General features: G+C 38.5%; 1 protein-coding gene across 3 annotated transcripts in view; it reads left to right on the top strand.

Annotated features, from left to right (window-relative positions):
- GMCL1 (germ cell-less 1, spermatogenesis associated) overlaps positions 1–20,677 on the top strand; it is a 54,386-nt gene extending 33,709 nt beyond the window's left edge. For 2 of the 3 annotated variants that reach the window (XM_059659546.1, XM_059659547.1), the window contains 6 exons: positions 1,821–1,958; positions 3,727–3,796; positions 6,413–6,488; positions 9,944–10,089; positions 12,787–12,874; positions 19,313–20,677. In XM_059659546.1, the coding sequence (XP_059515529.1) occupies positions 1,821–1,958; positions 3,727–3,796; positions 6,413–6,488; positions 9,944–10,089; positions 12,787–12,874; positions 19,313–19,441 (647 nt within the window). In that variant the 3' untranslated portion in view covers positions 19,442–20,677. Of the gene's footprint in view, positions 1–1,820; positions 1,959–3,726; positions 3,797–6,412; positions 6,489–9,943; positions 10,090–12,786; positions 12,875–12,961; positions 13,215–19,312 lie in introns of all 3 variants that reach the window. The other variant, XR_009447931.1, reaches the window with a different exon arrangement.
- The last annotated feature ends 4,245 nt before the right edge of the window (positions 20,678–24,922 follow it).

The raw sequence follows: 24,922 nt of genomic DNA, 5'->3' as shown, positions 1-24,922 counted from the left end.
GTTGTTCTGGCACCCCTATTATTCGTATGTTGTTTTGTTTCATGTTGTCCCAAAGCTCCCTTAGGCTCTCCTCCTGTCTTTTAATTTTTTTCTCCAATTGCAGTACATTTTGGGTGTGTTTTGCTTCCTTGTCTTCTAATTCACTAATTCGGTCCTCCGCTTCTCCTAGTCTACTGTTGATACTTTCAATGGTGTTTTTTATTGCAACTATATCACTCTTCATTTCTTCTTGGGTCTTACTTAAGTTGTTGATTTTTTCATCTATTTCTTCTAGCTTCTTCCATATGTTATTGATTTTTTTCATCTGTTTCTTCTTGCTTCTTGCATAGGTAGTTGAGTTTTTCATGTGTTTCTTCTTGCTTCTTGCAGAAGTTGTTGATTTTTTCCTCCATCTGGTTTATGCACTCTAGGATCCTTATTCTGAATTCTTTTTCTGTCATGTTGCATGCCTCTGTATTACTTAGCTGCTTTTCTGGGGAGTCCTCCTTCTCTTTCCTTTGGGGGTTTCTTTGTCTACCCATGTTTGATCTCACTGACATATCTAGATGTTGAGTCGTTCAGTGGTTGCTCCCTGGGTGGCAGTGACTCCTTGGTCTGTGGTTGCTCTTCGGGCGGTTGCGGTAGCAGCTGCTCTCCAGTTGGCAGCAGCTCCTCTGGTGGGTGCGGTTCACAGCTGTGGTGGCTCTTCTGGCTGGTGGGGGGAGGTTTCACGTACAGCTGCTGTTCCTCAGCAGAGGGTGTGGTGCTGAGGAGGCTGCTGTTGTTTGGATCTGCTGCGTTGATTTAAAGGCACAAAATACAACACAACAAGGCACCACGTACCAGGCACTAAACACAAATATATTCACGATATTAATAACCCCAAATAAAGGTGACCACCCGAATTAAGAGAATTAGGGGATAAGGAAGAAGGAAGAGAAAAAGAAAAAAGAGAAAAAAGAAAAGAAAAGTAGGGACCAAAAAAAGGAGTGCAAAAATGAAATTGGGAAAAAGGAGGGGGGGAAATAAAAGCGTGGAAAGAAAAGAAAAAAAAGAGCGAAAAGAGAGAATGAAGTGGAAGAGGGGAAGAGACTTTTTATATGAGGAGAATACTCCTATAGAACCGCCACTAATCCCAACAAATTCCAGCAACAGCTCCCTGGAGATGAATGCAAACTAGAAACAACCAATAATATAACGATGAAAATAGAATGGAGAACACTAATCCCAAAATAAAATAAAGAGAAAATAAAATGGCACTTTAAAAAATGGTAAAATGGTAGCAGTAATAATACTGGTTAAAAATAAGAAGGTAGTAATTAAAAGGGTAAAATCAGGTGATGGAAAAAGAAGAAAAAAAGAAAAAAAAGAAAAAAAATTGGTTTCTTAGTTAAAAGGTGAAAAAAGAAAAAAAAACTTTGCAGTAGTGAAGGTCCTTCGGTTCTTCTATTCTTCAGTCTGGCTCGCCTTAGTCCTGCCAGGTATTCAGGAGAGTGTTGAGTTTCCCTGCGATACACTGTTCCTCTGTGTTTTAAACCACAGTCCTTATTTTAAAGCAGGCCGTATTTGTTTCCCAGACTGCCTTATTTTGTGTTTAGCAAAGAGTCAGTTTGTGGCTCAGCTTCTGGGTGGCAGTGTTCTGGGGTTGGCCTCTGAGGCTATATGGCTTCTCTATCGCACTTAAAACTGATTTGGGGAGGTCAGCTATCCAGAGCTGGTTCCTTAATAGTTATCCGCTCTGTGTTGTTGCTGGGATTCCCCATGACAACATTTAATAAAAAAGTAAATTAATAGATTTGAAAAGAATGGCTATTTAATTTGAACTATTTTTTTTTTTATAGATTTTGAAGGTATGACTTTCCTTGAAACTGAGCAAGGAAAACCATTTGTGTCAGTATTCAGACTTTTAAGGTTACGGTATATTATCAGTGATTTGGCCTCTGCACGAATTATTGAACAAGATTCTCTAATACCATCAGGTAAGAGAATATAATGAAATTATGATTTTAAGTAATGTCTTTCTGATTATAATAGTAGTATATATCATAGAAAAGCATACTTAAGAGATATTATCCTTAATCCCAAGAAGGTACACAGTTTTATACCAAAGCTGAATCATACCATGCAGGTAATTTTCTGTGTTCACATCATATATTTTGAGTATTTTTCCATATCATTAAATACTCTCCAGAATATTTAAGTGGCTGTATAGTTTTCTGTAATACGGGTGTTCTTTCATTTTATTAACTAGTACACTACTTTGCACCAGGCTTTTAAAAATGGTTTTTGTAGTATTCCTTAAAGTTTACAACTGCTTTCTTCTATTAATACTCCATAAATTTGCTTATTTTCTTTTTTCCTTATTCTAGTCTTAAAGTTCATATCAAAGCAAATGTAAAGCTCATATCTTTGCTAATTATTTAAATTTAAGACAATTACTAATTTAATATTCTCAGTTAAATCTCTAGTGCTTGTATAAGATTCAGTTTAGTACTATATATGCATATAAGTTAGAACAAAATTTACAAATCTGAATGCATTGCAAATAAGATACAGTCTGTGTGTATGTATACTGGGTCACATAAACTTTGCTTTTCAGTAGTATTTACCTACTGGAGACAAATTGTGGCCTGAATATTTAGCAGATATTCTTTAAATAGCAAGAATAGTATTTTGGCGATGGAAGAATTCAAGAGTTTTGAGGAACGATACCAATAAATCAGTACAAGTCATCTGGATACCTTTATTAGAGACTTATGAAGTGAAAATCCAGATTTTAATCACTCTAGGGTTTCCCCCTTCCTTTATTTTAGGTAGAGATTGAGAACGTAAAATATAGAAAAACTGCCCTGGCCAGGTAGCTCAGTTGGTTAGAGAGTCACCCTGATTAACCAAGGTTGTGGGTTTGATCCCCCAGTCAGGGTGCATACAAGAAACAATGCATAAATAAGTGGGACAACAAAGCAATGTTTATGTGTTTTCTCTCTCAAATCAATAGAAAAATTTTTAAGAAAAAGTAAAAAAATTTACATCATAAAAAAAAGAAAATCCTTTTCTTTGGGAATAAATAAAAGCAGAAAAATATGGTGCTAAGCTAATTCTACTTATATTTTTAATATAGCTATTTTTTATCAAATAATTTCAGCTTACACATACTGATTTGGTGGGGGAAATTATGTTTATTAAAGGAAAATATCTGCAATTTTTATTCCATTTATAATAATATAAATTAGAATTTTTATTTTTAATAGTAGTTATCTAAGTTTAATATGCTAGAATTATTTCTCTAGTGTGCATACTTCATCTGGTAATTTAAAGATGGTTTATTTTCTATTAATTAGTTATTTTTAGATAATAAAGGAACAATCCATTAGTTTCCTGTTAAAACTTTTGTAAAAACTGAAAATATTGCTTTAGGGTATGTTTCTCACAAATGAAAGTTATTATGAGTTATGAAAAGGAAACTATTAAATACAAGAATATACTTTTAGCTAACTATTTAAATTCTAATTTAAATGTATATAGTGTAAGTAGAATCTAATCTAAGGCAAAGCAAAATAGCACTTACCACTTTAAAAATCATTAAGCCATATTGTTATAGCATATTTATAAAATGTAAGTTACCAGCTTTATTTATTGCTATTCTAAACTTGAATTTAGAAAAAGTAACATTTTTATCAAATTCTTAAAAATTGTAAATCCTTTATATTCTTCCATGTTTCTAATGTATTCATTTTTACATTTTAGGATGGCTGTCTTCTGTGTATAAACAGCAGTGGCTTGCTATGCTTCGGGCAGAACAAGACAGTGAGGTGGGGTAAGTATGTTACATTATATCATTTCTCATTAGAAAAAAAACTTTGGCTATATAAATTTAAGGGCATTCATTATATTGAAAAATCAAGCGCTGTTAAAGTAGAGCAAAGATCATGTAATCAGCTTTATTTCTTAAATAAATTCATGCACTTGGGGTGGGGGGGGGGGTCCCCTCAGCCCAGCCTGCGCCCTCTTGCAGTTCAGGAGCCCTCAGGGGATGCCTGACTGACAGCTTAGGCCCGCTCCCCACAGAGGCTCCCGCCACCGTCACTGTGCTCGCCAGCCGCAAACCCAGCTTCCAGCTGAGCGGCACTCCCGCCGTGGGAGCTCACTGATCACCAGGGGGCAACTCCTGCTTTGAGTGTCTGTCCCCTGGTGGTCAGTGAGCATCATAGTGACCGGTTGTTCCACCATCAGGCTGAAACCGGCTCTCCGACATCCCCTGAGGGGTCCCAGATTGCAAAAGGGCACAGGCCAGGCCAAGGGACTCCACCAGTGCACAATCAGGGCCAGGGAGGGACTGTAGGAGGGGTCCAGGGCATGTCCAGCCTGTCTGGCTCAGTCCCAATCAGCCAGACCCCAGCAGCAAGCTAATCTACTGGTTGGAGCGTCTGCCCCCTGGTGGTCAGTGCACATCATAGCGACTGGTCAACCAGTCGACTGTCAGTCCCCTGGGTGGTTGAGCGGCCTTAGCATATCATTAGCCTATTACACTTTGATTGGTTGAATGACCAACTGGACAACCGGACACTTAGCATGTTAGGCTTTTATTATATAGGCTAACATTATCAATCTTGTAAATATTTATTTTTCTGGTCAATTATAATAATGGAATGTTTGAATTGTCATTTGCTATATTAGTGAAATTGAGTAATTCATATACTTTGTTTTACCTAGTGTTATATTACAATTTTCCTTTAACATTGAAATATTACTTGGAATAATCCTATATAATAAAAGCCTCATATGCTTCAACCGTTCAACCAATCAAAGTGTAATATGCTAATGATATGCAAAAGCCGCTCAACCGCTTGCTATGACATGCACTGATACCAGGGGGCAGACAGTCGACCAGTCGCTATGATGTGCACTGACCACCAGGGGAAAGATGCTTCGACTGGTAGGTGAGCTTCCTGCTGGGGTCTGGCTGATTGGGATTGAGTGAGACGGGCCAAACATGCCCTGGAGCCCTCCTGTGGTCCCTCCCCAGCTGGCCAACCTCCCACATCCCTCCCTGGCCCTGATCATGCACCGGTGGGGTCCCTTGGCCTGGTCTTCACCCTCTTGCAATCTGGGACTCCTTGGGATGTCGGAGAGCTGGTTTTGGCCTGATCCCACAGGCCAGGCTGAGGGACCCCACTGGTGCACAAATTTGTGCACTGAGCCTCTAGTGCTTTCATAAAGCATGATTTTTATGAAGAATTTTGAGTCTAAAATTAATTAATATCCTCTGGTTACTTATTGCCTTACCCAAAAGCATATGACCTTCTACATAAATATTTATGGGGAAGAAAATTATCTCTTCTTTCAATTCATAGTCTTTTGTGGTTTACAAAAGTATTTCCACATTTATTATTTGATCTTTATACTAGTTCCTTGGTATGAGCAGAGTGATGAGACAATCCATGTGTGAGTATATAAAAGAGGTCTTAAGAACTTTAATATTTTTGCCCCTGATCTCTTTTAACCATTTTTTTAAAGATTCTTTTTTTATTGATTTTTAAAGAGAGGAAGGGAAAGGGAGAGAAACATCAATACGAGAGTGAGACATCAATGGGCTGCCTCCTGCATGCCCCCTACCAAGGATCGAGCCCAAAACCCAAGCCTGTGCCCTGATTGGGAATCAAACTAGCAACCTTTCAGTGCACAGGTTTCTGCCTTACCAACTGAGCCACACCTGCTGGGGCTAACCCATTTTTATATACCAAGGAACTTTCTAAAATAATGGCCTAGTTATGTTTATATCCAAACAATGAGTGTATGAAAGTTTTATACGAATTTATTATAATGATTGTGAGATTACCCAGAGTTCTTATTTCTACTTTATATCCCATCTTTTTCCAAATATATTCACATAATTATCTTATACAAACATAAGGTTGTTGAAACCGAAATAATAAATCAAAAACTAAAAAACAAAAGTTAATTCTCTAGAGGAATTCAGATTTTAAGCATTTTGGTAATGGAGGAAATACTTTATAAATCATTCTACTTCTTTTGTATATTCAGTTTTTAACTGTTGGATGTTCTTCATTTTTTAAAGATTTTTCTCATCTATATACTTATTGAATTTAAAATAGAGTCTCACCGAAGGGATTGAGCTAGAATAGTGGTTTTCTTGCTCTCAGAAGTATATAATTAATTATATTGGCCCTAATGAAGCACTCTATCCACAGATACTGAACATCTGCTCATTCTACAGAGCTATTAAAATGAGGATTAGATTTAATCAATGAATTCTTATTTTTATCTGCGCCAAAAAACATTTTTAACAAGTTTTAAAACATTTATTTTTTTAACTAGTAACAAGTTTTTCTGTTCTTTTAAACACACAATTCTTTTTCAATTATTAGTTGCCTATTTCCTATGAGATTTCATGATTTATGTATATTTCTAGGCCTCAAGAAATCAATAAAGAAGAACTAGAGGGAAACAGCATGAGGTGTGGTAGAAAGCTTGCCAAAGATGGTGAAGTAAGTGTCGGTTGTGACTCTTAATAATTCTCAGACAAATTGCTCTACTTTCAGTGCAAAATTCATTTTTTAGTTACAATCATACACCAGAAGAGCTTTTTTGATACAGTCTCTATAGCACGATCTCCTGGACAAGAAGTTACATGCTCAGTGGTGATTGATTATTTGGCCTTGTATCAGTGTTGAAATTTTTGGGTCCAGAAAATAGATATGAGAAAAGGATCCCTGAGCAATAACAGAAATTAAGATAAATAAGCAAATATGGGAGCTGTTTCATAGTCGGAAAAGTAATTCTATTTTATAATTACCATCAAAGACATTCAAACCATTTAATTGCTAGAATGAAGAATTACATTTTTCATTACCACCCAATATAAATGTATAAAAGTGAAACAAAAGTGTTATGAATCAATACTACTGCTGTGTCCAAAGATCCTATTTGCTATTTTATTTTTTTGTTTTGTTAATCCTTACCTGAGGATATTTTCCCCATTGATTTTTAGAGAGAGAGGAAGGGAAAGGGGAGAGAAAGAGATGTCGATGTGAGAGAGACACATCTATTGGTTGCCTTTCTCACACATCCTGACCCAGGGCCAGGGATGGAGCCTACAACTGATGTACATACCCTTGACCAGAATCGAATCCTCAACCCTTCAGTAAGCTAGGGCTCTATTTAATTTTTTTAAAAAGTGGATTGTCACTCATTAAATTTATTTTATAATCCAGTAAAGGGACATGAACTACATTTTTAAAAACTCCACCCCCTTCAAAATCTCCATTTCAAGCATATCATTTTTAGACTTTATCTCCTATTATCTTTCTAGCACTCTCCCCTCTAGCACCTGACTCCAACAGCTTTTTTTTTTTTTTTTTTTAGCTCCATCGATTTTTAGAGAGATTGGAAGGGAGGGAGTGGTGGGGGGAGAGAGTGAAACATACATCTATGTGAGAGAGGCACATTTATTGGTTGCCGCCTGCATGCACCCCGACAGGGGCTGGAAATTGAACCTGCAACCCAGGTACATGCCCTTGACTGGGAATCAAACCCAGGACCCTTGAGTGTGCAGGCCAGTGCTCTACCACTGAGCACACAGGCCAGGGCCCTTGGCTTGGCTTGTATGCATAATATCCCTCTGTCAAACTTACCTGGCAAAACCCAATTCTTATTAAATACCAACTTTCCATAAACTCCATGCCTGCTCCCAAACAGATGAATGTGACTAAAGAAAAACACCATACCCCACCCAGCAGGGGTTTGTAACTACATTTCAAGCAGGTCTTGAGTGTTGCATGGTGATCCTTCTAAAGTTCCCTGAGTGAATGTATCCTCCCACTCTGGTAACTCTACCTTCTCAAAGGGGCAGTGCTGCTACCCTCATTCTTATTGATGGCCTTGCTTCTTTCTTCATTTGGAAAATAAGAGTAAGAGAATTTGTACATCCTCCTACCAATAATCCTACCACACTAGCTGCATTTGTAGCTATGTGCTGCACTTTTCCTCTTATTAGAATAGATGAACCATTTGCTTCTATCCTAGTCCATCCCCTCCTGGACTCCGTCTCTTCTCACCTGTTCAGAAGTTTTGTTCCTGCAGTTATCACCTCCCTCTCCTGCATCATCAGTTTTTCTCTTCTACTGGATCGGTCTCATTTAGCATATAACATGCTGCAGCATTACCCAGCTTAAACCATATCCTGACCCCACATTCCCCTCTAACTACCACTTTGTTTCTCTGCAGCCCTTGGAAGCAAAACTCTTTGAAAAAAGTTGATTGTGTTTGTTTATAATTCCTGTTTTCTAATGTTCTTTTGAATCCACTCCAATTCATTTACTTTCGTAAACTCCAGTGAAGAGCTATTGTGACATTGCTACCAGTGATTTCCACATTGCTAAGTCAAGTAGTTTAGTTTTTAGTTTCAGAAAGCTCTTGGCAATGTGACACATCTGTTTACTTCTTGGGGATATTCTTCATTTGACTTCCAGGACTGCATACTTTTCTGGTTTTCTTCCTACTTCATTGGCTGCTCATTCTGCATCTTTGCTAGATTCTTTTCCTCTTTCTCAACAAGTGTTGGTGTGACTAACAACTCAGTACTTGGACTTCTTCCCTATCTATGCTCACCCCTAAGTGATCTCACCTTGTCCCATGACTTTACTCTGACGACTTCTAACTCCAGATTCATATAGCTACTTGCTTGACATCTTTCTTAGAATCCTAGTAGCATCTCAAATATCCCAAGAGTCCCAAGCTGAATTCTTTGACTTCATCCCCAAGCTCCCTCCTTCCCAAATAGCCTCCAACCCGTAACTGGCTCCTCTGTTCATATTGCATAAGCTCCAAACTTTGGATTCTTCCTTCTTTCATACCGCACCTGTTATTCATCAGAAATTCCTCTAGGCTCTACCTTCAAAATGTATTTTTCACATGTTTACTACTATCACCCAAGTCCAAGCCACCATTATCTCTTGCCTGGGCTTCATGGTAGCCTCATAACTGCTCTCCTTGTGTTTTACTCTTGTTCTTCTACATTCTATACTCCATACAACAGTGAAAGTCATCTTTATAAAGTCCAAGTTAGATCATGTCACTTCCTTCCATAAACTTTTCCATTAGCTCCATACCACACTTAGAAGAAATCCAAACTCTTCCTTATCATGATCTACTAGGCCCTACATTTTATGGCCCCTGGCTGACTCTCTGAACTCATCTCCAGCTTTTGTCCCCCTCAGTTATTGCCCTAGCCACATCGCCATTCTTACCATTCCTCAGATAAGCCAAGCATGTTTTTCCCTACAGAGCTCTGTACTTACTATTCTCTTTGACACTCTTTCCCCAGATAGCTATCCAGTCCATTTCTTAGTTGACTCAGGACTCCACTTACCTAACATCTCCTTAGAGAGACTTTCCTTGACAACCTGTCTGAACCAGCAGGCTCCCCAACTGCAAGCCCCCCTCCTCTACCTTGTAAACAAACTTGTGAACCTAATATGGTATTTAAAATTATTCAGTTGTGTATCTGTTGGTTACTTACGGTACTTTAGAGCACTTTTAAAGCAAGGTAGATTTTAATGGGCTCTTACTACCTCCATTTAGACTCCTAGACCTTTAATATATACCTACTTAGAGTTGCAGTGAAAAGCCACATTATGTTTGATAGCATTACATCATGGAGATATATAAAACAGATCATGAAGAGGTGATATTAGGAAAGTACTTTAAGGAACATTGATCATAAAGGCTGCTTTGGGGCTTTGAGGTATACTCTGTCTGTATGGTACACCTTTATATATATTCACAGATATAAGGAAAGCCTTAAGGGAAAGGCACTGACAAAAAGTATGGACCCATGAGAGAAATATTTGGAATGAGTTAGAGAAAAAAAACAAACACATTTTGAACTTCGATTTGCTAGTATGACAAACTGAAGTAAATCTTTCTCTTTTGTGTTTCTTAGTACTGCTGGCGGTGGACAGGTTTTAACTTCGGCTTTGACCTGCTTGTAACTTACACCAATCGATTCATCATTTTCAAACGCAATACACTGAATCAGCCCTGTAGTGGATCTGTCAGTTTACAACCTCGAAGGAGCGTAGCATTTAGGTAGGTTGAGATCTCCCCACCCTATTTCAACTCACTCCCTAAGAAATATAAAAAATGAAATAAAACCTTGGTAATTTACACCAAAGTAGTAGAACTTTGATAAGATCCAAATATTTTAATGTGTAAGGAAATGATAAGGCTCCATTCCTATAATATATTAATAATCTAAGTCATAAGATCTGGATCTAGTATGTCATGGAGAAAGATAGGCTGTAATATGAATAATAAAGGATTAATACTGAGCTTGATGCTGAAGCTGTTACTTGCTGCTATTCCTAGCAAGTAGAAGGTCCAAACTGGAAATACAGCAAGGTATTTTTCCACGAAAACATGCTTGGTATTATCCTTCACTTTCTATAAGATTTAATATGTCCAACTTTGCCTGATAGTTGAGCTGGCAATATTTTTCTGAAGAGGATGCTGACAAATTAGAAAATAGCTTAATGAACATTTTTTTTAAGTCACTTATTTATACTTACCTTAAACTATACACAAAAATTAACTCAAAATGGAGCAAAGACCTAAACATATAAGCTAAAACTATAAAATAACTCCTGAAAAAAAACACTGGGGAAAAGCTTCTTAGTATTGGAGCTGGCAGTAATTTCTACAATATAACACCAGAGCATAGGCAGCAAAGGAGAAAGAAAAATTGGACTTCAGCAAAATTAAAAATCATGCATAAAGAGCATTATCAACAGAGTGAACAGGCAACTCACAGAATGAGAGAAAATATTTGGTAACCATATATTTAATAAGGAATTAATATCCAGAATATACAGAAATCTCCTAAAACTCCACACAAAACAAACTACCAGATTCAAAAATGAGCAAAGAACTTAAATAAGCATTTCTCCATAGAAGATATAAAGATGGCTATGAGGCCCATGAAAAGATGCTCCACACCATTAATCATCAAGGAAATGCAAATCAAAACCACAATGAGATACCACCTCACACCCATTAGAATGGCTATTGCCAAAAACAAAACAGTATTGGTGAGGACATAGAGAAGTTGGATCCTTGTACATTGCTGGTGGGAATGTAAAATGATACATCTTTTGTGGAAAATGCTGTGGCATTTCCACAAAAATTAAACAATTACCATAAGATCCAGCAATTCTTATTCTGCGTATATACCCCCAAAAAATTGAAACCAGGGACGTGAACAGATATTTGTACATTCATTTTATAATAGCACTAGGGGCCCGGTGCACGAAATTCATGCACTGGGTGTTGGGGCAGGGGGAGGAGTGTCCCTCAGCCCAGCCTGCCCCCTCTCACATACTGGGAGCCCTCAGGCGTTGACCCCCATCACCCTCCAATCGCAGGATCGGCCCCTTGCCCAGGCCTGACGCCTCTGGCCTAGCCGTCCGGCCCGAGCAGCAGGGACCTGCAGTGGCAGCGGGGGAGGGGGGGGCCGCGATCGCGTGGGCTCCGCCCCTGCCCCTGCAGGATGCCTCTGACTGAGGCGTCCGGCCCGGGCAGCGGGGACCCGCAGCTGCAGCGGCCCCGCGATCGTGGGCTCCACTTTAGGCCCAGGCAAGGGGCCCCTAGCTCCCGGGACTGCCAGCTTCGACTGTGCCCAGCTCCCATCGCTGGCTCCACCCCTACTTCCTGCTATCACTGGCCAGGGCGGAAAAGGCGCCTGATTCTCCGATCATGGCTGGGGGGCAGGGCAAAGGCGGCCCAGGGCCGCCTTTGCCCTGCCCCCCAGCTCTTAGCTCCCCCCTGGGTTTCCGGTCACTGTCAGTGGCAGGGGGCTTCTTCCTGCTTTCCCTTTCGCCTCCCTGCATTGTGCCTACGTATGCAAATTAACCGCCATCTTGTTGGCAGTTAACTGCCAATCTTAGTTGGCAGTTAATTTGCATATAGCCCTGATTAGCCAATGAAAAGGGTAGCTCATACGCCAATTACCATTTTTCTCTTTTATTAGTGTTGACTAGAGGCCCCCGGCCCCACCCCCTGGTCGAACTGGTCAAGGGGACATTTGCATACTATGCTTTTATTATATAGGATTATTCACAATAGCTAAAAGGTAGAAGAAACCCAGTTTCCATTGAGAGATGAACAGATAAACAAAATGTGGCATGGAATATTACTCAACCTTAAAATGGAAGGATATCCTGACATGCTACAACATTAACTTCAAAGACATTATGCTAAGTGAAATAAAGCAGTCACAAAAGAGCAAATACTGTATTTATTCCACTCACACAAGGCATCTGGAGTAGACAAGTTCATAGAGACAGAAAGTAGGATAGTGGTTGTCTGGAGCTGGGGTTACGGGAAATGGGGAATTTGTGCTTACTGAGTACAGAGTTTCAATGGGGCAAATGAAAAAGTTCGGGAGACAGATGGTGGTGTGAGTGCAGAACAATGTGAATGTATTTATTGCCAAGAACTGTACACTTAAAAATGGTTAAATGGTAAATTTTATGTATATACTACCACCATAAAAACAGCACTTATTTTTTCAGATATGTGTAATAGTACAAGCTTGTATATCTAAATGGAATCATTTATAGTTTGAAAGACTTTTTAAAGTTTTTTTTTTATCAAATAAAGACTTTTAGAGAATATGGAAGACAAAAATAAATATGAAAGTGAAGGGGGGCTTATTTAAATTAATCTGTGGTTTTAAATAATTGTATATGTATTTTTTTATTTGTGGTGTGTTTTTTTTTTAAATCCTAGATTACGTTTGGCCTCTTTCGATAGTAGTGGAAAACTAATATGTAGTAGAACAACTGGCTATCAAATACTTACACTTGAAAAGGATCAGGTATGTTTGATTACTTTTTTATTTCATTATAGTATTTGTCTTTTGAATCCTTTTAATTAGAATTTAAATTCTTTGTATTGATTTCAGAGAGAAAGGGAGAGAGAGATAGAAACCTCAATGATGAGAGAGAATCATCGATCGGCTGCCTCCTGCATGCCCCCTACGCAGGATTGAGCCTGCAACCCAGGCATGTGCCCTGACCGGAATTGAACCGTGACCTCTTGATTAATAGGTCAACACTCAACCATTGAGCTACACCAGCCAGACAGAATGAAAATTCCTAAGTAGAAATAACATGTGATTTAAAGGTTGGTTTGGCAGTGTTTTTGAAGGTAAAGATGTAAGTATCATGTTCACTTCTGTATAATTTACCCCATTCTAGAATACAACTAAGATAAAAAAAAAAAAAAAGAAAACACAATTTGATTTTGAGGAGCAGGGAAAAGCTTTAATAGGGAAATAATTATTTATCCTCAAAGAGTTATGAATCTTAATTGCTTCATTCATTTTCTTCATCATAAGTGCATTTATTTATGCAATAGCAAATACTTTGAAGACAATCCAGTTTGTCTCTATATAGTTCTTGAATATTGAGAGAACATTATCCTCTAGCACAGCGGTTCTCAGCCTGTGGGTCGCGGCCCCTTTGGTGGTCGAATGACCCTTTCACAGGGGTCGCCTAAGACCATCCTGCATATCAGGTATTTACATTACAATTCATAACAGTAGCAACATTACAGTTATGAAGTAGCAATGAAAATAATTTTATTGTTGGGTCACAACATGAGGAACTGTATTTAAAGGGCCAGAAGGTTGAGAACCACTGCTCTAGCACAATAGGTTTCTAAATTAACAGACATCTGTAATGTTCCCAGATTCTCTAAAGCCATTTGTTTCTTCATTTTTCACATTCATGTTGAAGTTTCAAAATGTCATGATGAGAAAGTAAACCATTTTAGGAAAGTAAAATGAGAGCCGTTAAAATATTGCTGAAATTTATTTCTATTAAAACTAACCACCATTCCAAAGGACATGCTGTTTTATTAAAGGGTTCAGAGCCTATAGTTCATATAAATTATTAGCAATTCTCCTCAAACTGAAGAGCCTCTCATGGAACATCAGAGTTCAGCATTTCAGGGAACCCTGGAAGTGATAGTTCTAACCTCACATACTCTGCCCAGCCTTTTTACAGAGGGTCCTCCAGTCATTGCAGGAGCTCTGGCAACAGAGCTGACTCTCATGTGGTAGATAGTATTTGAGTAGGTAAGAAAGTTCCAATCTGCCTCTATTGGAATTCTCTATCAATGTGCCCCCTGGAACTGCATGAAAAATGACTATCTTTACCTTCTACCTGGAACTTCATAAAAAAATATTGGCTTAAAGCAGCCAGAGACTTAAAAAGGACTAGACCAAGATAATAATTGTATTCCAAGTGTTCCTTTACTTGTTCATTCAACAAACATTTGTATTTCTGCCACATGCTAGTTTCTGTGCTGGAAGTGGAGAAAGTAAAGAGGAGCTTATGTTATACTAGAGGCCTAGTGCATGAAATTCATGAACTGGGGGCGGGAGGGGGGTGGTCCCTCAGCCCAGCCTGTGCCCTCTTGCAGTCCGGGACCTCTCACTCCTTACCACCCACCTGCTCACTGCTCCTTAGTGCTGCCGCAGAGGTTGGAGACACTCCTGCCACCACCGCTGCGCTTGCCAGCCGTGAGCCTGGTTTCTGGCTGAGCGGCTCTCCCCTGTAGGAGCGCACTTACCACCAGGGGGTAGTTTCTGCATTGAGCATCTGCCCCATGGTGGTAAGTGCACATCATAGCGACCGGTGGTTCTGGTTGTTCCCTCGTAACAGTCACTTAGGCTTTTATTTATTAATTTTTTAATATTTTTATTAATTCAGAAAGGAAGGGAGAGGGAGAGAGAGATGGAAACATCAATGATGGGAGAGAATCATTGATTGGCTGCCTCCTGCACACCCCACACTGGGGATTGAGCCTGCAACCAGACATATGCCCTTGACCAGAATTGAACCCAGGACCCTTCAGTCTGCATGCCGTTGCTTTATCCACTAAGCCAAACCAGCTAGGGCTTAGCCTTTTATTATATAGATAGATAGCTTAGTTTAAGTAGCATGGTAGAGATGAGCACAGAGTAATGTGTAACATTGAGGGAGAAGTCTCTAACCCTTACTATGGGGTTGGGGGCAGGTATATTTATTGGGGGAGTTTGGAGAAGGGAAGACAGCTCAGGAAAAACCACCTCTCCTGGAAAAGTTGACAAGTGAATGGATACCTGAACTGAACTTCAAATGATGAATAAGATGGAGGCAAGGGAGCACATGGGTCATTCAAGGATCTGAAAGAGGTTTGGAAGAGTTCAGTAGACTAAAGCCAGGGCTGTAGATGGAATTTGGACTTTTCTCTGAGATCTCTAGAGAATTATGGAAGGATTTTATTTGGGGAGTTTTATATGTGTTTCACATAGGTTGTAGATGTTTGCTATGGAAAAATTAGAAAATATAAATAAGTGAAAAGAAAAGAAAAATAAAAAAAGAAAAGAAAATCATACTTATCCTACTTAGAGATGACACCAAAATTAAATTTTACTGTTAACTATTTGCAACCTGCTTTTCCCCCACTTTGTTGTGCATAGCTTTTCTTATCAATAAATACAGGGTGTCCAAAAATATGTATACACACCTTGAATCATTATTAATTGCAGTGTGTTAAATCTGAAAAAAAAAGATCACTTGAGTTATCAGCTGTTAAAGCACGTAAACATTTTCTTGGGACACCCTTTATTTAGCCACACATTTTTATTTCTGTATAATATTAGTTATTTTGTATATACCATAATTTAAATAATTCTTCCCCTTTTTTGGGGGGGGCTCACTATTATTGAAAATGTACATATATCTTTGTACATTTTTCTCATTTTTTTAAATGATAAATTCCAAGAGGTAGAATTCTTGTCAGATAGTATATACATTTCCTTATAGCCAAATTGCTCTCCAGGAATACTATCCAAATTACATTCCCGTCTAGCAGGAGCGTATAACCAAGATTAGTGTCTTATCTTTCTAATCTTTTCCCAATATAAAAAGTGGAAACAAATTGTATTTAATTTTCATTTCCTTGGTTACTGGTATAGTTGGGGTTTTTGTTTGCTTCTTGGTCATATTATTTTGTGTAAATTGACAGTTTATATTCTTTATTTTTAAATTTTTATTAAGGTGTTTGTTTTCTTGTTAATTTTTAACAGCTTTTATTAAGAGTAGTAATGGCATTCTCCCTCCAGAGAGCACACTTGTGCCATTCTCTTTTCCTTCTCCTCCCCCTCCTAGGCTCTCCTGTTGCTTCTTCTATGCCCTTCCTTGTTTCACTGCCCTAAGTATGTTTTTCTGCAGTAAATGAATTCTTGCTTTTCTTTAAAAAAAAAAAAAAAAAGTAATACAATTTGTGATATGCTATAGTTTTCCCATTGTGTCATTTGTTTCTCAAACTTCATGAAGTATGCCCTGACTGGTTTGGCCCAGTGGACAGAGCATTGGCCTGTGGACTGAAGAGTCCCGGGTTCGATTCCAGTCAAGGCCATGTACCTTGGTTGCAGGCACATCCTCAGTGGGGGGTGTGCAGGAGGTAGCTGGTCGATGTTTCTAACTCTCTATCCCTCTCCCTTCCTCTCTGTAAAAAATCAATAAAATATATTTTAATAAATAAATAAAGGATTGCAAAGAGGTTTAGCATAAAAAAAAACTTCATGAAGTAATCTATCAATCTAATCATTTCATGATTTCTTCTTTTGGTGTGGTACTTAGTCTTAATAATTAGGATTATATAAGTAGTTGTCCCTACTTCTTTTCTGTTCCTTTTATTTTTTTACATTTGAGTATTTTGTGATATATCTGAAATGTATCAGATTTACCAATGTATTTGAAATGCCATTTTTATCATATACTAAATCCTTATGTACTTGGTTTCATTTCTAAACTTTCTGTTTTGTTGATTTCTTTGTTGCAGAGACAACAATACATTGTTTTAACTAGACTAACTTTAAAATGAACACCTAGTAATACAAACTACCTTCATTCTTCTCTTTTCAAAAATCTCTGGATTCCTTATGAATGATTATTCTATATCAGATATAGAATCATTTTGTCAAGTTTCCCCTCAAGACTTCTTATGAGGACTTTGATTTATATTTGTTAGTATATGTGCTGTTGAAGCAAGCACTGATTTATATTTGTTAAATATATACAATAATTTGTGGAAAATTGATATCTTCCTTTCTGGAAAATAGTATTTTCCACATTTATTTAGGTCTTCTCTTATGTCCCTAAAATATATAGTTTGTCCCCCATGTTATTCCTGTATATTTCTTGAAAGTATAATGCTAAGTATTTTACATTTTAATTGCTAATATGAAATTATTCTTTTTTTCTAATAGTTTTTGATAACATATAGGAAATCTAGTGATTTTTGCATATTTTATAACTACTCATCTTATAGGACTATGCTAACTAGATTTGCATTATAGAAGGCTCTCTGAGCAGTGGTAAGAAAAATTAGAGACATTATAATAGCAGGAAGATGACTTAGATAAGAAATGGGTGTGGCCAAAACCGGTTTGGCTCAGTGGATAGAGCGTCGGCCTGCGGACTGAGGGGTCCCGGGTTCGATTCCGGTCAAGGGCATGTACCTGGGTTGCGGGCACATCTCCAGTAGGAGATGTGCAGGAGGCGGCTGATCGATGTTTCTCTCTCATCGATGTTTCTAACTCTCTATCTCTCTCCCTTCCTCTCTGTAAAAAATCAATAAAATATATTTAAAAAAAAAAAAAAAAGAAATGGGTGTGGTTCAGTGGTTGAACATTGGCCTATGAACCAGACGGTCATGGTTCAATTCCCAGTCTGGGCACATGCCTGGATTGTGGGCTCCAGCCCCAGTGTGGGGCATGTGGGAGGCAGCTGATCAATGATTCTCTCTCATCATTGATGTTTCTATCTCTCTCTCCCTCTCTAAAATCAATTTTTTAAAAATATTTTTTTAAAGAAATTATGAGAACCTAAACTTAAGATGGCAATGGGGATGAAGAAATGTTAGTGGATTCTAGAAATAAAGCAGTGCAGTTGAAAGAATTTGGTTCCTAATTGTGTGTGAAGGTGTGAGAAAGAAAGTAATCAAAGGTAATTTCTGGTTTTCTGAGTTGGGCAACTTGGTTTATAGTAGTAGTTTTTTCCTGAGATTTGAATTATAAAAGGGAAAATGACATCCTGGCTGGGTAGCTCAGTTGGTTAGTGCATCATCCCAATATGCCAAGGTTGCAGGTTCAATCCTTGGTCAGAGCACATACAAGAGTGTGTGTGTGTGTGTGTGTGTGACATTTTTGTTCCCTACTTTTTTGTTGTTGTTGTTAATCCTCACCCAAGGATATTTTTCCATTGATTTTTAAAGAGAGTGGAAGGCCCTGACCGGTTTGGTTCAGTGGATAGAGTGTCGGCCTGCGGACTGAAGGGTCCCAGGTGCGATTCCAGTCAAGGGCATGTACCTTGGTTGTGGGCACATCCCCAGTAGGGGGTGTGCAGGAGGCAGCTGATCGATGTTTCTCTCTCATCGATGTTTCTAACTCTCTATCCCTCTCCCTTCCTCTCTGTAAAAAATCAATAAAATATATTTTTAAAAAATAAAGAGTGGAAGGGAGAGGGAGAGATGAGAGAAACATCGATGTGAGAGAGACACATCAATTGTTTCCTCATACATGCACCCTGACCAGGGCCAGTGAATCTGCAACCAACCAGAATCTAACTGGCACTTAGTCCATCGGCCAACATTCCATCCACTGAGTCAAACCAACTAGGGCTCCCTACCTTCTTTATCCAAATTTATCTCACTGTTCCCCAACACAGGAGACTATATTGAGCCTATGTCAGTCATGCAGATGTTCCAGTTTCAGTCCCTCTTTATTCCAGGAATACATTCCAGAAGCATCTGGCTTAGTAAAAAATTAAAAACTCTAGTTTAATTGAAACCAAATGAGAAATCTACATATATCTGGACTATGTCCATTGATAAAATATGTAGGTACTTGACAGAAATTTTTCAACAATGAAAATAACTATTATAATTGAGCACTTCATATATGGCTGCTTTGCTGAGCCCTCTGTGTGTATTGTCTCATGGAATCCTATGATGTGGGCACTCTTATTGTCCCCATTTTACAGTGAGGACACTGCAGTTGACAAGGTCAGTGACTTCCTCCAAGTCACACAGGAAGTGGGTGGGAGTTTTGAGATTCGAGTGTTGACTCTCAGACTGTAGATGCAAGTTCTTAACTACCCTACTGTCTCCTTCAGTTCATTCAATTCAGCAATTTGGTTTTCTGTTTGTTTTTTGAATATTACTATCTACTTGTCATTAAAGCAACAAATTTGTTTTATAGGAACAAGTAGTGATGAACTTGGACAGCAGGCTTCTGATCTTCCCTTTATATATCTGCTGTAACTTCCTGTATATATCACCAGAAAAAAGAACTGAAAGTAATCATCATCCAGAAAATACAGAAAATTGAGGACCTTTTCAGTTGGAAACAGTAGCACTTTGAAAACTTTTTCGGCCAGCTTTAATTTAATGGCCCTATGTTGTTCACATCTAAGGTGACTAACAATAACAAAGGCCTTATGAACTGTACAGATAAAACAGAAGACTATTCTCATTCTCGTTACATTTCTATGACTATATTAAAACATTTTAAAGACAAGAATATATCTGTCAACCCATTTCTGTTATAAAGATGTCAGCTCATGCTTTTAGCATCAGTAGAAAATCATTTAGGTAAATTTCACATTTCTCTGCAACCAAATATAGATTTAATTTTTAGCTTAAACTTTGATCTTACTTAATGTTAATGTACCTCAGTTATCCATCTGTAAATTTTGTCTATAAGAATGCTAAAGGAATAATTTGAAAGGCTAACTGTAAATTCTCTTTCAGTTGACGCATTTAAGGCTGTTCTTTAATTTTTTCAAATGCTCTTTATGATTCCTCCTATTATCCTTCCAATATGTAGTTGTTTTTAATCATTAAATACTTTTTTTCATGGCTTTGTTGACTAAATTGAAGAAACTTTTTATTTACCTTAAACATTTTTTATGCTATTTTATTTTGCTTTTAATTTAGTTTTTCTAGGGTTTCAACAACAAAAGAATCAGCTTCAGACTTGCAAATGACTGGAATGGGGGAGAAAAATCAGTGTGATTCTGAGTATATTCTTTTGCCTTACATGGTCTTTTTTCTTTTTTTTACATTTTTGTACAAGTTTATTATTAGCTCATAAGATTATTTATGTTCCAAATATTACACTCTAAATATTTTCATATTCTCTGCTCTTAAGAATTATTTATGTTCAAATTTTAGTTGGGAATCCTGTTTCCTACTTACTCAGGACTTTATAACCTCTGAATTGAGTGCCTTTGAGTTACACATGCTAATAGTTTCCTAGTAAATATAAATAAGGTTGGAGGATGTCATATAGAAGCTGGTAATAAAACATTAATGTAAAAATAGATCTTATTTTTGTCAAAAATGAGATGTACACTTGTCATGATTTATATATGTTGGTTTCTTGTATTTACTGCTGTTTTGAAAATAGCCATGCTCATCGTCTTTCCAGAGTGAATTCTTTTTGTGGTTAATGTATATTTTTAGTATGTTTAAAAAATGGGAATCACTTTTATGTATCTGTACAAATGATAAATACCCATTTGGAAAATGAATAAATAAGTTCTTATATGAAATGGACAAAAAAGCCTTAATTGAAACCAGAATTTTTTAAAGTTAGATATTTTCCAATTAGATTTAACTTTTGGAATTTATGGATAGTTTTTCTTCCTCAGTAATATGTCCATAGATTTATAAATTGCTTTTGGCTTTCCAGAATTCATCCTCCAGGTTAATTTAAAGGAGGCTTTAAATGCCTCCTCTTCCTCTGCCCCCAGAACTGCAGTTTAAATGTTTCTAATACAATAATTTGGCTGCATCAAGAGGCTACATTTCTTATTCTTATATTTGCTATAATTATATTTCATAAGGTGCTTTTGGATTTTTTTCAATATTATAACATCAGAGCTTCTTTACCCTTTATATTTTAAAAAATGTAAATACCAATCTTGAAGTTTTTTAATAATTGAATTTTTACAAATCTTGGGAGTAAAGATAATTAAGGTTTTGAGTATTTTAGTAAAATTAGCTGTTTTGTTTCACTTATATAAATCAAATTGAAATTATATATGGTTCTCTCTCTTTTTTTAATTATATATGGTTCTTGTGTGTTGGTTCATTCCTGGCCAAATTGTGTCATCCACAAACAAAATAATTACTTCTTTAGTCACAAGTAGGGTGTGTTCTCATTTGAGAAACCGGGAATTGTCAGTTAGTACTTCACATTGATAGTAAAGACCTGCTTTTGTTTTCTGACTCAATACTTTAATTTTTTGCATACTTTTTACTATTTTCAATAGGAATATTTTCAATAAAATGTTAATATGAGCTGACATCATGTAAACTATATATGAAAGCAATTATACCCTTTGCAAAGTCTTTTTCTTAACATGCTATGAGTAGAAAAAAATACCCAGTAATAATTCTTTTCATTTGACTATCAGTAAAGAAAAGGTATTTAAGAGAAAATGTTCCAGAGTCACATGCTAAAGTATTAAAGAGGGATATGAATGTACCTTTCCTTTAGAATATACACAAATATATATATTTGGTTTGAAACTTAACAAGCCAAAATTAAATGAACAGTACTAGTTAATACCTTTTTTTTGTTTTTTAATTGATTTCAGAGAGAAAGGAAAAGGGAGAGATAGAAACATCAATGATGAGGGAGAATTCTTGATTGGCTATTTCCTGCATGCCCCCTACTGGGTAGAGAGCCCACAATTCGGGCATGTGCCCTTGACCAGAATCAAACCCAGGAACCTTCAGTCCACAGACCAACGTTCTATCCACTGAGCCAAACAGCCTAGGGCTAGTTATTAGCATTTTTACCAAGTGTTTAGCTGCCGGGGTCCTGCCCCAGCGGGTCCAGGGGTCCCCATAGGTGTGGACGGAGTCGGCGAAGAAGGAATGACACAGAGACTTCTCCAGCCAGGTTTGGTCGCCAGGTTCTAGTCAGGCTCTCTTGCCAACCTCTGCAGTCAGGTTCAGTCCAGGATCCCCTGCCATGCTCTCTCGCCAGGCTCTGCCTCCAGGCTCTGAGGCCAGTCCCTGTCCAGGCATGCTCTCTCCAGCGAAGTTCTTCTGTCTCTAGAGAACGTTCTGTGTAGGTTCTGTGCCTAGGCTCTGTCTCTCTTGGTCCTGTCTTCCAAGCCCTGTCTGAGGTCTGTCTCTTGCTGTCTTGTTCTGAGTTCTGTCTCATGAGTTCTGTGTTCTGAGTTCTCTCTCTTTCTGTCTTGTTACATCTGTATTTATACCAGTTGACTCAATCCTATCAATCTCTATTACAAAGGTTAGGGCGTTTCTTATCTCCATTCCAGGGAGAAAAGATTATGTAGTTTAAGCATGATTGTTTGTAGTTAAAGGGATTAATTACCCGCCTGGCACTTAGTTGAGGGGTTTTATTCCCTCCCTAACTTCAGGGGAAAATCCCTACCTGGGGATTCAACCTTTCTCAGAGAGGTGACCTTGGTTAAAACACAGCGCCAAGAAGGTGAGCAAACATATTAAGAACCGTATGCCATATATGCCAGGTCCCTTGAAACAGCAAGGATGGACCGGCTCCCGGCAAATTCCCCCTTTTTTATTTTTTAAAAGCAGGCATTAAAAAGAAAAACCTCAAATGCTCTCTTGTATCCATTTTAAGAGTAGGATTGGCACTTTCCACTATTACCTGAGTCCTGATCTATCATCCCAGGGAGAGCTTGCCAATCCTTCACTTTCCCAGGGTGGAAAGGCTGCAGTGGGGTTAAGGATAAGGCTCCTTGGGCCTACCTTCTCCCATGCCATTACATTTACCTTTCCTTCCTCAGAAAAGCATGGACATACTTCTTGTATAAAACGTTCTGTCTGACTGGGAGTAACCTTAATTCCTCTGCTAGCAAGCATATATGTTAAAAGATCAATACAGAGTCTTTTTTCTTTAGACTCAGTATGGCACATCTTCTTAATCTAAAGATCAATACAGAGTCTTCTTTCTTTGGACTCAGTATGGCACATCTTCTCAATCTAAGTTCTGTACTATCCACCTTCTTACCCTACTTATCCTCTATAGGGGGGTCTGTAGCACCCTGGTGGAGTCCTATCCGTCCCGAATGTGGGGGTTCTCAATGGGGGGGGGGGGGGCTTACCTATGGGAATCCTGTTCCAGGGATTCCCAAAGGTGTGGACGGAGTCGGCGAAGACTATCCACCCTCTTCCTACGGTGGAGTCCTATCCGTCCCGAGTGTGGGGCGCTTACCTAGGGGAACCCTGTTCGGGCGCCAGATGCCGGGGTCCTGCCCCAGCGGGTCCAGGGGTCCCCAAAGGTGTGGACAGAGTCGGCGAAGAAGGAATGACACAGAGACTTCTCCAGCCAGGTTTGGTCGCCAGGTTCTAGTCAGGCTCTCTTGCCAACCTCTGCAGTCAGGTTCAGTCCAGGATCCCCTGCCATGCTCTCTCGCCAGGCTCTGCCTCCAGGCTCTGAGGCCAGTCCCTGTCCAGGCATGCTCTCTCCAGCGAAGTTCTTCTGTCTCTAGAGAACGTTCTGTGTAGGTTCTGTGCCTAGGCTCTGTCTCTCTTGGTCCTGTCTTCCAAGCCCTGTCTGAGGTCTGTCTCTTGCTGTCTTGTTCTGAGTTCTGTCTCATGAGTTCTGTGTTCTGAGTTCTCTCTCTTTCTGTCTTGTTACATCTGTATTTATACCAGTTGACTCAATCCTATCAATCTCTATTACAAAGGTTAGGGCGTTTCTTATCTCCATTCCAGGGAGAAAAGATTATGTAGTTTAAGCATGATTGTTTGTAGTTAAAGGGATTAATTACCCGCCTGGCACTTAGTTGAGGGGTTTTATTCCCTCCCTAACTTCAGGGGAAAATCCCTACCTGGGGATTCAACCTTTCTCAGAGAGGTGACCTTGGTTAAAACACAGCGCCAAGAAGGTGAGCAAACATATTAAGAACCGTATGCCATATATGCCAGGTCCCTTGAAACAGCAAGGATGGACCGGCTCCCGGCATTTAGCAGCCAACATTTTATTGAATTTCAAGCCTTTGAATACTATTACCATTGTTACTGAACAATTTGTGACATCACATGCAAAAATAGAGTTACCAAGACTCACTGTGGGTATCTAAATTTGAGTTCATTAAAATAAAATGTACTTTCTCAGTCACAGTAAGCACATTGCAAGTGCTTAGTAATCACACGCAACTACTGGCTACCATATGGGACAGTGCAGATAGAATATGCCCATCGCAGAAAGCTCTATCAGATAGATTTGGTCTAGAATACTGGACTGTCAATATTAAAACCAATATTAAAAGGTTTTATTCCCTTAAAGGTGAACCCTGTAAAGAACAGTAAGGATAATAGGGACAGGGTACAAATTAGGTGATGATTTGCCAATCACCTAAAATGATATGTTGAGTCATATTTCAAGCAATGTGGATCTAATTGCTTGGTGGCATTTTTTTTTTAAAGGCATAGTACAGTTCTTTCCCCAACCAGAGCCTGAAATTTGTCCCAGATTCAGGGTACAGATGTAAAAAAGCAAAGTCTCAAACAACATCAATCACTGCTAACTAGTGGTCAGATTACACCTAACTAGGGGGAAATTGCTGACTCAATAGCAAGCATCGCCCTAGCCTAGGTTTGGCTCAGTGGTTGGAGCGTTGGCCTGCGGACTAAAGGGTCGCAGGTTCAATTCTGGCCAAGGGCATATGCCTGGGTTGTGGGCTTGATCCCCAGTAGGGGACATGCAGGAGGCAGCCTGTCAGTGATTCTCTCTCATCATTGATGTTTCTATCTATCTCTCTTCCTTCCTCTCTAAAATCAATAAAAGTAAATTTAAAAAAAA

This window comes from Myotis daubentonii, chromosome 12, assembly GCF_963259705.1.
Source record: "Myotis daubentonii chromosome 12, mMyoDau2.1, whole genome shotgun sequence".
Taxonomy (NCBI): Eukaryota; Metazoa; Chordata; class Mammalia; order Chiroptera; family Vespertilionidae; genus Myotis; species Myotis daubentonii.
The sequence above is the reverse complement of the archived record's forward strand: the minus strand, read 5'-3'. Positions and strand labels throughout refer to the sequence as shown.